At 47.6% G+C, this 13678-nt stretch overlaps 1 protein-coding gene across 1 annotated transcript in view; it reads left to right on the plus strand.

The window, feature by feature from the left end:
• The first annotated feature begins 1502 nt into the window (after positions 1 to 1502).
• CCBE1 (collagen and calcium binding EGF domains 1) overlaps positions 1503 to 13678 on the plus strand; it is a 184730-nt gene continuing 172554 nt past the window's right edge. The window contains exons 1-2 of the mRNA XM_072992872.2: positions 1503 to 5278; positions 5526 to 5606. Coding sequence (XP_072848973.2) covers positions 5100 to 5278; positions 5526 to 5606 — 260 coding nt within the window. The 5' untranslated portion in view covers positions 1503 to 5099. The remainder of the gene's footprint in view (positions 5279 to 5525; positions 5607 to 13678) is intronic.

A 13678-nucleotide genomic window follows, 5' to 3' on the forward strand; every position in this document is an offset into this window, starting at 1 on the left:
ACGTTTACCCACGTGGCCCCTGCCTGCTTCACCACACAAAGGAGCTCACACTACACCTCCTGACCACTTGAGACGTTTCTTCTTTTCCTCGCTGCCACCAGGGGAATTTCTTTTATCCACAATACCAAGAACTGTAGACAAACACTTGTCTGATTACTGCTAACAGAACTTATTTATTAAGGTGTATTAAAGTTGTTCAGGATCACAGATGTTCTTTTATTTAATGCTTACAATCAAATCAAGTGTCAGATAGTTTTCTACATAAACAATCACCATCTAGTATATTTATTGATCTTGACCAGTTTATCACTATTATTTATATCTTATCTCAATCTCCCTGACTATCTCTCTCTCTCTCTGAAATTTCTCTCTACCCCTCTCAACAACCACCCTCAACAACCAACAATCTCCACAATCAACTCCCCCTCCTCTCTCTTGCCAAGCCCCTTATTTCTGGTGACTCCGCCCCTCCACTCCCCTCATAAATGAGACCCTGAATGTGATTGACAGGAGTGACGTGGGGCGACCACCACAAGAACCTTCCCTGAGAGGAGAACCACTAGAAGCCACTGCCTCAGCAACTTAATTCTTGTGTCTTTTCCAGGCTTGGGGGCTCCTTCTCTGTTCCCTCCCTTTCTGAGACCTGGTGGGAGAAGAAGGAGGAGCAACAGCAAGAAGCCATGGAGAAAGGAAGGGAAAAATGGATGGAGCAGGACTGGTGTCTCTGGTTGGAGTTCTCTGACACCCTTGAGGCTTTTGAGTGAAATGGAAGGAGACAGTCATGGTAGCAGGGCTGATGCTCAAAGCAAGCAACACTTCCCCTGTGAAGGGCAAGGCAGTTGCTTTACCTTGGCAACAGGACTCAGCAGATATGCCTCACCCTTCATCCTCACCACCAGTGCCTCTTCCTCCTCTGCCACTCTCCTCACGTGCTGCCTCCCTCTCCGTCCACATAACCTTCACATAGCTACCACTGCTATCCACTCTCTAGTCTTCCTTCTGAAGTGGAGTGGCAGCAGGGACATGAGGAGCTGCTCCTGGAGTCCTGATCTTCACCCGCACCTCACAGCTGATTGATGGGCTCCTTTTCATGACAGCCTGCTGTTATCTTTGGCACTTTTTACTGAAACAGGGAAGTTACACATGCTGAAATGATTAATAACAAATTGATTCACAAGTGTGTTAAAAGAAAAAGCCTCCATCTGCCTCTGTAAATAAGCCTTGCTTTGTGGCCAAAAAAGTTGGCTGTTGATCGTGCCTCATGCAGCTAGGATTTTTTTAAAATCAATTTTTTAAAAAGCAAGCCCCGATTCAACATTGGTTCTTAATGTCAGTGTGACTGGGCCCTTAGTCACATTTTCATGCTCTCCAATAGAGACAGCAAGAGTTGGCTTAGCAACATTCAAGTTTCACTTAGGTCTAGTTGCTTCTCTCTTTTGTTATTCATTGCTGTTGCTTTATTCCTTTTGGTTGCTGTTGTTGTTGTTGCCAAGCAAGATTCTATTCCATACTCTTCTTTCCCAGGTTAACACTAACACTAATGCATTGCTGGAGAAACTTTCTTGCAAAAAACCTGAAACACGTCAAATGTTTTTGTTTTAGAAAGATATAGAATTACATTGGATTATCCACGTAGCAAATGCCCAATTAACTAACATCTTAACTGTTTACAATACTTTAGTGCCAATTTCTGGCCAAGAAAGGATCTATCACAAGGTGCCAAATGTTATGATATTTGGAGAAACCCTAAGATTCACAGAAGTATGAGGACTAGGCATGGTGAAGTGAAAGTGGAAAGGAAGCCTTAAGCACCCATAATTTCATGCCATCACTTCATGAAAAGACACCTAACAGCCTGAAACAACATTGCTGTTCAATTTTTTTTCTGTAACCTCTTTTGCTTTGTTTTACTTTCTTATAAAATGGTAAAATGTTTGAATTCCTTATACAGAAGGTGTTTAGTACTGATTAATGTTCTCTGCTACACTTGGGCAGAACACACCACTGAAGTGGAGTTGCAGCAGGCCAAGAAATCTTCTTTCCCAGGTTAACACTAACACACCAAAAGAACTGAATACTGTAGTTCTACTTTGAACACATCTAATTTCATCTGATTTTGGAAGTAAAGCAGGTTTAGGTCTGATTAGTACCATATTTTTCCATGTATAAAACACTTTTTTTCCTAAAATCATTAGAGGAAAAATTGAGGGTCGTTTTATATACAGGAGGCGGAGGTGGAGGCAAAGGAGCAGCTTCATTAGGATGTCAATGTTTATTCTTGCCATCTTCTGTTTGACCACATCCAGCTTACCAAGGTTCATAGATCTCACTTTCCAGGTTCCTATGCAATATTTTTCTTTGCAGCATCAGACTTTCCTTTCACTTCCAGGCGCGTCTGCAGCTGAGCATCCTTTCGGCTTTGGCCCATCCACTTAATTAGCTCTGGCACTACTTGTCCTTGTCTTCCGCTCTTCCTCAGTAGCATATTGGATGCCTTCCGACCTGAGGGACTCATCTTCCAGCGTCATATCTTTTAGCCTTTTGTTTCTGTTCATGGGGTTTTCTTGGCAAAGATACTGGAGTGGCTTGCCAGTTCCTGCTCCAGGTGGATTGTGTTTAGTCAGAACTCTCCACTATGACCTATCTGTCTTGGGTGTCCTTGCACGGCATAGCCCATACCTTCTCTGAATTAATCAAACCCCTTTGCCACAACAAGGCAGCAATCCGTGAAGGGAGAAAAATAATACTGTGTCAATTTCCAGATAGAGATTTTCTTTATTGCTGTTTGAAGTGTTTTATTTATTTAAAATATGCACACATTACCCTTCACTTAATGGTATGGTATTCTAGTCTCTCCTTCCATAGTCAAACCATTGAAGAAATCCTGGTAAAACTTAACAAAACTGCTACAAGAAAAAAGATGTAGATACGTAAAACAACCAGCTACCAGGAAAAACTTCCTAACTGTTAGAGCAGTACAGCAATGGAACCAATTATCTTGAGAGTGGTCCAATGCCGGAGGCCTTCAAGAGAAATTTACACAATTTAGCAGATATCCTTTGATTTGTATTCCTGTACTGAGCAGGGGGTAGAACTTAATGGTCTTGATAGTCCTCTTCCTACTTCATTATTCTATGATTTTATACCATACAGCTTCATAGACCAATTTAAAGGCTGAAATCTCTACTATTCCCAATATGTTTTCTGCATTTTTCAGTACCAGAAAATGGAATCTATTAAAGAATAGCTGCAGAATGCCTTTTGACTGATAGTGCTGGGAACATTTCACCAGGAAGCACCTGTATTATTCAAGATAACATACTCTGCACCTTTCAGCAGCACATCCAATATATATGATATATCATTCCATTTTCCTTGAAACCACCACCGTTTCTGTCTTTCTCTCTGTGTTCTGCAGCTGCCGAAGAGCTATAACACATTAACTGAACTGCCTGATGTGAATGGTAGGGTATACTCTGTTTCTCAATAACTGGCTTGTGCGAACAAACATAACCAAGTACATTTGGACACAGAGATCTTTGCACGCTGGTATGAAGCAGAGAAGGAAAAAGAAAAGATACTCAACCGGGACTCCAACATGCCATCTAACAGCACTTGTTTGTGGAATGTTTAGCTTTGCTAAATATCTTTCTGCGTTGGAAAAGTTACTATTTTGGAATAGAGTTCTCTGGGTCACCCTGGTCAGTGTGGCCACACTAGCTGGGGGATTCTGAAAGTTCTCTGAAGTATTAAAAAGCCATGTTTCCAGACTCCCTCTTAGCTCTGCATCTGCTCTTCCCTCCCTTCTCATACCTCTAACCTCTGGCTGGCTGGCCCTTCCCCAATCTCTGTTCCCCCCCTTTCGTGCCTTCAAAACCTCCAGGCCACTTCTGCCTCTGGTTACTCATTTCCAGCCGCAGCCTGCCTCTCTCCTTCCAAATATTTCCTCAAAGCGTCAGGCTGATCAGATGCTGGCCACCCTCAGCAATGTGCTCTCCTTCTGCTTGACTCTCTGGCTCTCCCACTTTATCCACCTCCAGAGTTTTGGTTCCCCACGCCTGGCCTTCCTTGAAAAACCCCTCCTCCTCATTCTTGTAATGTCAGACTATTCCTGACCCGTAGGTTGCAGAAACCTGCGCCTCGACACTAGCTGGCTACTCCTCCTTCTCACAAGACGCTCTTCCAGGATCTTCTCTCCCCCCCCCCCCCCGTCCTCTCCCGTCTCTGGGCCAGACGGAAATCTGACCCTCCAAACTATCCTTTTCTGCCGCTCGATCCCACCGCTTTTTGGGGAAGGCAGCTACCTCACAGCCTAGTGTCTCGGACGCCACTTTCCCCTCTTGTGCCGCTCTCGACCTTTATAGGGTCTCCCTTTCTCGGCATCTCCCCTGCCCCACAGCCAGCTTTCCAACCTCCCCTGCGCAACCCGAGCTGACGAGCAGGAGGCGGCTTCTTCGCTCTTCGCTCGCCCTTCGCCACAGGATTCCCTTTTCTCTCAGGGCTTACTCTCCGCCGGCAAGGGCGACCTTGTCCCACCAGCCGCCGGCCTCTCCCGCTGGGCCCCCGCCTCCCACTCGCTTTGGGGGAAGGCAGCAGCAGGCCACCCGACCAGCCTTTCCCACCGCGGGTGACCCCTTCCGTTGTCCTGTCGCCTGCCCTACAAGTTTCAGAAGAGCCGGCGGCGACCTTTCCCCTCCCCGCAAACCCCTGTGGCTCGCCCCCGGGGCAAGCAAGCAAGCCTCCCTGCTTCGCTCACCTCTTGCGACACCTCGCCCTCTCCCCTCAGGAGGCCAAGCAACCCACGTTCCCCGCTCGCCTCCCCGGCGCATCTGGTGGCCCCCTTTCGTCCTCCCTCTCGCTTCCCTCGGCTAGCCAGCGCCGTCCATTTCCTCTCCCTCCTCCCCTCCCGCCTTCCTCCTCCTCCTCCTCCTCGCCCCGTCGCGGTCACACAACCCGCTCCCGCCTCAGGGGGCACCTCTTCTCCCTCCTTTTCCCTCTCCTGCCCGCGCACCCCCCCTTCTTGCGCGCCTCAAACGCGCCCGGCGGCCGCTCACTCGGAGCCCGAGCAGCGCGGCGAGCGAGAGCGCCGAGGCCGCCCGATGGTGCTGCGGGGCGGCGGCGGCGGCAGCGGCGGCGGCGGGGGAGGTGCCAAGCGCCTCGGACGCCTCGCGGTCTGGGCGCCGTCGCGGAGCTTGCGCCTTTGGCTGCTCTTGGTGCTGCTGCTGGCCGCGCTCGGGCACGCGTGGACCTACCGCGAAGAGCCTGAGGAGAGCGACAGGTGGGTGGCGGCGGCGGCAACTGGGAGGGCGAGAGGGAAGGAGTGAGGCTGCCGGAGAGGAAGGAGGCAGGTCCGGCGCGCGTCTGCCCCCCACTCACCGACCCACCCACCCACCTGCCGGTTGCGCCCCCCCCCACCTGGCTTCGCCTGGCTTGGCTTTCCCGCCGCGCCTCCTTGGCCACGCGTCTTCCTGACCGGCAAACGAGCGCAAATGCCCTTTTCTCTCTCGCTTCTCTGATCCTTGCAGGGAGATTTGCTCCGAGAGCAAAGTCGCGACCACCAAGTACCCGTGCCTGAAGCCCAGCGGGGAGCTCGCCACCTGCTTCAGGTCAGTGGCGTCGTGCGCCGCCCGCTCGTTTGCTCGCCCGCGCACTCGCCCTGCGCCGCGCGCAGCAGCACCGCCAGCGGGAGCGGGAGCGGGAGCCGTGGTGAGGCGCCTGGCATCCAAGCTGGGGTGGGGTTGACGTCGCCAGTGGTCGGTGGACTTCCCCTGAGGTGGAAGGGAAAACCTGTCTGAGGGCTCCCCTTCGGTTGCTTCCCCTCCCCTTTCACGCCATTCTGATCCCGTTAGTCCCGAGGCTTAGGACTTCTCCCGAGCACCCTGAAAGGGCACCTGGAGCATGTGCAGAGCGCCGTCTCCCCCCTTTTGCTGCTCGCTTGTATAACAAATAGGAGCAACAGGTACACGTGACCCTCAGTATATTTGGGGGGGGGAGCTTGTCTTTTGAGGAGCTGGTTGAAAAAGTTTAGTTGGCCCCAACTTGAGGGGAGGTATGTTCTGAGGACCCTCCTGCATTGTTGAGGTCTTGGTGCTGAGTCTTTGCTTGTCGTGTCCTCTTGGGCTCAATCTATGGGGGGGGCTGGTTGCAGCTCCTTGTTCCTCTGGCTGCTGCTAGCTTGCTTGGCTGAGCAGGTGAGGAGGAGGAGGAGGAGCAGGGCCAAGAGTAAGCAGCGCCCCCCCCCCCCCGCCGCCAACCTTCCTGGTGGCTTCTGGGTCTTGGCAGCACCTTGAGGTGCCAAACCCTCCGGCTGGCTGCGATAGGGGACCTTGAGACCATTGTTTTCGTGACTGCAAAGCTGGTTGCCCGCTGCTTTTGCTTCTTCCTGCAGACCTTGTTCCTTCCAGGCAACTCCTCTGCCTGTGAATTGGCAACTGAATATGCTTGTGTGTGTCATCTGAGACAATTTGAGGTCTGCTGCAGGTTGTTTCCAGGCCAGGTTTTTATGGTACCAATACCTTTGCTTCATTCACAAGAGTTTTACTAAGGACCTTACCATGGCTTGTAACCACTTCATGTTTTTTCTGCTGCTACTTTTACAACTTTTTTCCCCTTAATTGTTAAAATATCTCTCCAAATAGAAAAGATGTAACAACTAGGCAAAAGTTCTGATCTAGGCAAGGAGGCAACTCACCTCAAATTTCCAGTGGGAGGCTGCTCTGGTAACCTATGGCAATTCTTAGTCCAAGCAGGCACCTCTTGAGGGACTTCACTCTGCAGATAGGTAATAAACCTATAATGGCTTTTGATCAGGGAGGTTGGGAGTGATCCTCCTGGGATGCCCTTGATGCTGGGGCCACCAGTAGCTCGTAGCTCTTGTGAAGCAACAATAATCTGTAATTACATAGGGGAATGTGGCAGTTAAGTACTGCCAAAGTACTGCCAGCCCCTCACCCCTTCAATTGCCTATGGTTCCTTGAGACACATGTGTCCAATTGGATGTTTACATACGTGAGTCTCCACTAGATGCTTTGTGGGTTTTTACTTCCCAAGAAAGGTAAAGGTTTCCCTTGACATTTAGTCCAGTTGTGTCCAACTCTAGGGTGCGGTGCTTATCCCTGTTTCCAAGCCATAGAGCCAGCATTTGTCCGTGGACAGTTACTGTGGTCATGTGGCCAGCACAACTAGACACGGAACACAATTACCTTCCCACTGTGGTGGTACCTATTTATCTATTCACATTTTTTACATGCTTTCAAACTGCTAAGTTGGCAGGAGCTGGGACAAGTGATTGGCGCTCACTCCATCATATGGATTTGATCTTACAACTGCTGGTCTTCTGACCTTGCAGCACAGAGGCTTCTGCGGTTTAACCCACAGCGCCACCACTTCCTAAGATAGCTGTGCTCAAAAATAAATGGTTGGAATGGCATAAAAAGAGTTACCAAGGATATGCCGGAAACTTCACAGAAAGGTTTGAGTGGGGGTGGTTAGCTGAATTTTTTCCTTACGTGTGCTTTTTGTGGCTGCGCAAACCAGTTTCTGTCATGCATATACAGTACACAAGTCATGGGCCAGAAGCTGATGACATATACCAAGATCCAGGTCTATAGAGCCTGTGTCCTGAGCACACTCCTGTACTGCAGTGAGTCCTGGACCCTTTGTGCACGTCAGGAGAGGAAGCTGAACACCTTCCATATGCTTTGCCGCCGACGGATTTTTGGCAGGACAAAGTTCCAAACAGAGTAGTCCTAGAACGAGCTGGAATATTCAGCATGTATACATTACTGAAACAGCGACGTCTACGTTGGCTTGGGCACATCGTGAGAATAGCTGATGGTTGGATTCCAAAGGATCTCCTGTATGGAGAATTAGTGCAGGGAAATCGCCCCAGAGGGAGACCACAGCTGCGATACAAGGATATCTGCAAGCGGGATCTGAAGGCCTTAGGAATAGACCTCAACAGATGGGAAACCCTGACATCTGACCGTTCAGCCTGGAGGCAGGCAGTGCTTCACGGCCTCTCCCAATTTGAAGAGACCCTTGTCCAGCAGGCCGAGGCAAAGAGGAAGTCACAAAAGCAGCAAAACCAGGGAGCTGGACAGGGGACAGATTGGATTTGTCTTCAGTGTGGAAGAGATTGCCACTCTTGAATTGGCCTCTTCAGCCACACTAGACGCTGTTCCAAGTCCTCCATACAGAGCACGACACCATAGTCTTTCGAGACTGAAGGATGCCTAACTGGAACAAATGAAGCTGCCCTTATGTGGCATGTTGTTGCCACCTCACAACACATACCGTGTTTCCCCGAAAATAAGACAGGGTCTTATATTAAATTTTGCTCCAAAAAACACACTGGGGCTTATTTTCAGGGGATGTTTAATTTTTTTAAAGGTACAACCATCTACATTTATTCAAATACAGTACAGTCATGCCATCTACTTCTGGTTGCTGCACAAGGGTGGAGGGCAGGGTTTCACTTAACTGGGGCTTGTTTTGGGGGTAAGGCTTATATTACGAGCATCCTGAAAAATCATACTAGGGGCTCATTTTCAGGTTGGGTCTTATTTGCGGGGAAACAGGGTATTGGTGCATACAGTTAGCTATAATTAGCAATATGTCCAGTGTACTCATACACAGAGAGAAAATGCTTCTGTATGGGCACACAAGAAACTGGTGTCATTTAAAAGTAACTATTAGACCATGTTATTAATTATATTCTGATTCTGACTTGTCCTCAAAATTATCCAAATAATGTATCAACAGGTGTTATGTGTTATGAAGTTGCTTCACACTTATGGTGACCTTAATAGGTTTTTCAAGATACAGTATGTGGGATGTTCGCGGTTCTGTTTACTTGTTGTCGTTTAGTCGTGTCTGACTCTTCGTGACCCCATGGACCAGAGCACGCCAGGCCCTCCTGTCTTCCACTGCCTCCCGGAGTTGTGTCAAGTTCATGCTGGTTGCTTCGATGACACTGTCCAACCATCTCATCCTCTGTCGTCCCCTTCTCCTCTTGCCTTCACACTTTCCCAACATCAGGGTCTTTTGCAGGATTTACTACAGTTTACTACTGCCACCCTACTGTGAGTTTCTGTGGCTGAGCAGAGATTTGAATCCATATCTCCTGAATCCTTGTATGACACACTGTCCACTAAAACAGACTGGCTTGTTTTTCTTATAATACTGGTATGGACAACCATTGGTCTCAAATAGCTTCTCAAGGTTTTACACTTTCCCCTTAAAAAATGTCAGTTTTCCTCTTTTTTCTTTTTTTCAGCCTCCCTCTGTGCCCTGACACTGAGATGAAAGGGTGAATATGTAGGATTTCAGTGTTCATATAAATCCAGTGTCATTCCTGATACAAGACCTTCACAGTCCTTGAAAATCAGTGATGTTTCCTACAATGAGTTTAAAACACATGTATGTGGCAGGAGGGCTGCACTGAGATGCAGATCTCATTGAAATCAGTTTTTTTTAAATGGATTGGAAGTACATTTATTAAGATCAGGTTGCAATGCTGATTGCTATTTAATTTTGTTTTCATACTGCCTTCTGTGACTATGTTAGCTTGTACAAAAACTTTACATTCTAAAGGTTGATGTAATTTGTGACAATGTATTCAAGGCAGGGATTGGCAAAACTCATGTGCCTAGAGCTGCATGTGTCCCCAACTCTGTTTTTGTAGCCCCCAGTCTTTCCTTTTGAGAGTCCTCTGGACTGCAGGGAGAAGAAACGTATCCATTCTGAAGGAAATTAACCCTGAGTGCTCACTGGAAGCTCCTTCATGGACTGCTGCCTTGTCGTGGCGAAGGGGCTTGAGTAACTCAGAGAAGCTATGGGCTATGCCGTCCAGGGACACCCAAGACGGACAGGACATAGTGGAGAGTTCCGACTAAACGCAATCCACCTGGAGTAGGAAATGGCAAGCCACTCCAGTATCTTTGCCAAGAACGCCCCATGATCAGAAACAAAAGGCTAAAAGATATGACGCTGGAAGATGGGCCCCTCAGGTCGGAAGGCGTCCAACATGCTACTGAGGAAGAGTGGAGGACAAGTACAAGTAGCTCCAGAGCTAATGAAGTGGTTGGGCCAAAGCCGAAAGGATGCTCAGCTGTGGACGTGCCTGGAAGTGAAAGGAAAGTCCAATGCTGTAAGGAAAAATACTGCATAGGAACCTGGAATGTAAGATCTATGAACCTTGGGAAGCTGGAGGTGGTCAAACAGGAGATGGCAAGAATAAACATCGACATCCTGGGCATCAGTGAACTAAAATGGACAGGAATGGGCGAATTCAACTCAGATGATTATCATATCTACTACTGTGGGCAAGAATCCCGTAGAAGGAATGGAGTAGCTCTCATAGTCAACAAAAGAGTGGGAAAAGCTGTAATGGGATACAATCTCAAAAATGATAGAATGATGTCAATACGAATCCAAGGCAGACCATTCAACATCACAATAATCCAAGTTTATGCACCAACCAGCATTGCTGAGGAGACTGAAATTGAACAATTCTATGAAGATTTACAACACCTTCTAGAACTGACACCAAAGAAAGATGTTCTTCTCATTCTAGGGGACTGGAATGCTAAAGTAGGGAGCCAAGAGATAAAAGGAACAACAGGGAAGTTTGGCCTTGGAGTTCAGAACGAAGCAGGACAAAGGCTAATAGAGTTTTGTCAAGAGAATAAGCTGGTCATCACAAACACTCTTTTCCAACAACACAAGAGGCGACTCTATACATGGAAATCACCAGATGGGCAATATCGAAATCAGATTGATTATATTCTCTGCAGCCAAAGATGGAGAAGCTCTATACAGTCAGCAAAAACAAGACCTGGAGCTGACTGCGGTTCTGATCATCAGCTTCTCATAGCAAAATTCAAGCTTAGACTGAAGAGAGTAGGAAAAACCACTGGGCCACTCAGGTATAATCTAAACCAAATCCCTTATGAATACACAGTGGAAGTAAAGAACAGATTTAAGGAACTAGATTTGGTGGAGAGAGTGCCTGAAGAACTTTGGATAGAGGCTCGTAACATTGTCCAGGAGGCAGCAACGAAAACCATCCCAAAGAAAAGGAAATGCAAGAAAGCAAAGTGGCTGTCCAACGAGGCCTTAGAAATAGCAGAGAGGAGAAGGGAAGCAAAATGCAAGGGAGATAGGGAAAGTTACAGAAAATTGAATGCAGACTTCCAAAGAATAGCAAGGAGAGACAAGAGGGCCTTCTTAAATGAACAATGCAAAGAAATAGAGGAAGATAACAGAAAAGGAAAGACCAGAGATCTGTTCAGGAAAATTGGAGATATTAGAGGAACATTTTGCGCAAAGATGAACATGATAAAAGACAAAAATGGGAGGGACCTAACAGAAGCAGAAGACGTCAAGAAGAGGTGGCAAGAATACATAGAGGAATTATATCAGAAAGATTTGGATATCCCGTACAACCCAGACAATGTAGTTGCTGACCTTGAGCCAGACATCCTGGAGAGCGAAGTCAAGTGGGCCTTAGAAAGCCTGGCTAACAACAAGGCCAGTGGAGGTGATGGCATTCCAGTTGAACTATTTAAAATCTTGAAAGATGATGCTGTTAACGTGCTACATTCAATATGCCAGCAAGTTTGGAAAACTCAACAGTGGCCAGAGGATTGGAAAAGATCAGTCTACATCCCAATCCCAAAGAAAGGCAGTGCCAAAGAATGCTCCAACTACCGTACAATTGCACTCATTTCACACGCTAGCAAGGTTATGCTCAAAATCCTGCAAGGTAGGCTTCAGCAGTATGTGGACCGAGAACTCCCAGAAGTACAAGCTGGATTCCGAAGAGGCAGAGGAACTCGAGACCAAATTGCTAACTTGCGCTGGATTATGGAGAAAGCCAGAGAGTTCCAGAAAAATATCTACTTCTGCTTCATTGACTATGCGAAAGCCTTTGACTGTGTGGACCACAGCAAACTATGGCAAGTTCTTAAAGAAATGGGAGTGCCTGACCACCTTATCTATCTCCTGAGAAACCTATATGTGGGACAGGAAGCAACAGTTAGAACTGGTCATGGAAGAACTGAGTGGTTCAAAATTGGGAAAGGAGTACGGCAAGGCTGTATATTGTCCCCCAGCTTATTTAACTTATATGCAGAATACATCATGCGGAAGGCTGGACTGGAAGAAACCGAAGCCGGAATTAAGATTGCCGGAAGAAATATCAACAACCTCCGATATGCAGATGATACCACTCTGATGGCAGAAAGTGAGGAGGAATTAAAGAACCTTGTAATGAGAGTGAAAGAGGAGAGTGCAAAAAACGGTCTGAAACTCAACATCAAAAAAACTAAGATCATGGCCACTGGTCCCATCACCTCCTGGGAAATAGAAGGGGAAGATATGGAGGCAGTGTCAAATTTTATCTTCCTGGGCTCCATGATCACTGCAGATGGAGACAGCAGCCCTGAAATTAAAAGACGCCTTCTTCTTGGGAGGAAAGCGATGACAAATCTTGACAGCATCTTGAAAAGCAGAGACATCACCTTGCCAACAAAAGTCCGAATAGTCAAAGCTATGGTTTTTCCTGTCGTGATGTATGGAAGTGAGAGCTGGACCATAAAGAAAGCAGACCGCCGAAGAATTGATGCCTTTGAATTGTGGTGCTGGAGGAGGCTCTTGAGAATCCCCTGGACTGCAAGGAGAACAAACCTATCAGTTCTAAAGGAAATCAACCCTGAGTGCTCACTGGATGGACAGATCCTGAAGCTGAGGCTCCAGTACTTTGGCCATCTCATGAGAAGAAAAGAGTCCTTGGAAAAAACCTTGATGTTAGGAAGGTGTGATGGCAAGAGGAGAAGGGGACGACCGAGGATGAGATGGCTGGACAGTGTCTGCGAAGCAACCAACATGAACCTGACACAACTCCGGGAGGCAGTAGAAGACAGGAGGGCCTGGCGTGCTCTGGTCCATGGGGTCACGAAGAGTCGGACACGACTAAACGACTAAACACACACACGCTCACTGGAAGGACAGATCCTGAAGCTGAGGCTCCAATACTTTGCCCATCTCATGAAAAGAGAAGACTTCTTGGAAAAAAACTTGATGTTAGGAAAGTGTGACGGCAAGAGGAGAAGGGGACGACCGAGGATGAGATGGCTGGACAGTGTCTGTGAAGCAACCAACATGAAATTGACAGACCTCCGGGAGGCAGTGGAAGACAGGAGGGCCTGGTGTGCTCTGGTCCATGGGATCACGAAGAGTCGGACATGACTAAACAACAACAAGTCCCTTTGTGGTTCCCAGTGAGGTGTAGTGGACAGAGTGATGGAGTAGAACTCTAGAGAACAGAGTTCAAATCCCCACTCAGCCATGAAAACTCACTGGTGGGGTGGAACTAGTAAAAACACTCAACTACTGTATCTTATTTACCTTGAAAGCCCTGTGAGGGTCTCTATAAGTTAGTACTGATGGCACAGAGACATACAAACAGACGGAGTCCTTCCTTGGGACATCCCCCCCTTTTAAGCAAAGGATGATAAGTTTCTGTTCTTAGAAACCTCCAGGAATGTTCTTCACCCTTAATCACAGGGCCCTCTTCAACATTTAATATCCTCAGATACTAGTTATTTCAAAACTGAAAGTGGACTTTCAGTCACTTTTCCTTCCATTTTTTATGGTCCATGCCCTCCCTAGAGAT

Source organism: Pogona vitticeps, chromosome 2, assembly GCF_051106095.1.
Source record: "Pogona vitticeps strain Pit_001003342236 chromosome 2, PviZW2.1, whole genome shotgun sequence".
In the NCBI taxonomy this organism is placed as follows: Eukaryota; Metazoa; Chordata; class Lepidosauria; order Squamata; family Agamidae; genus Pogona; species Pogona vitticeps.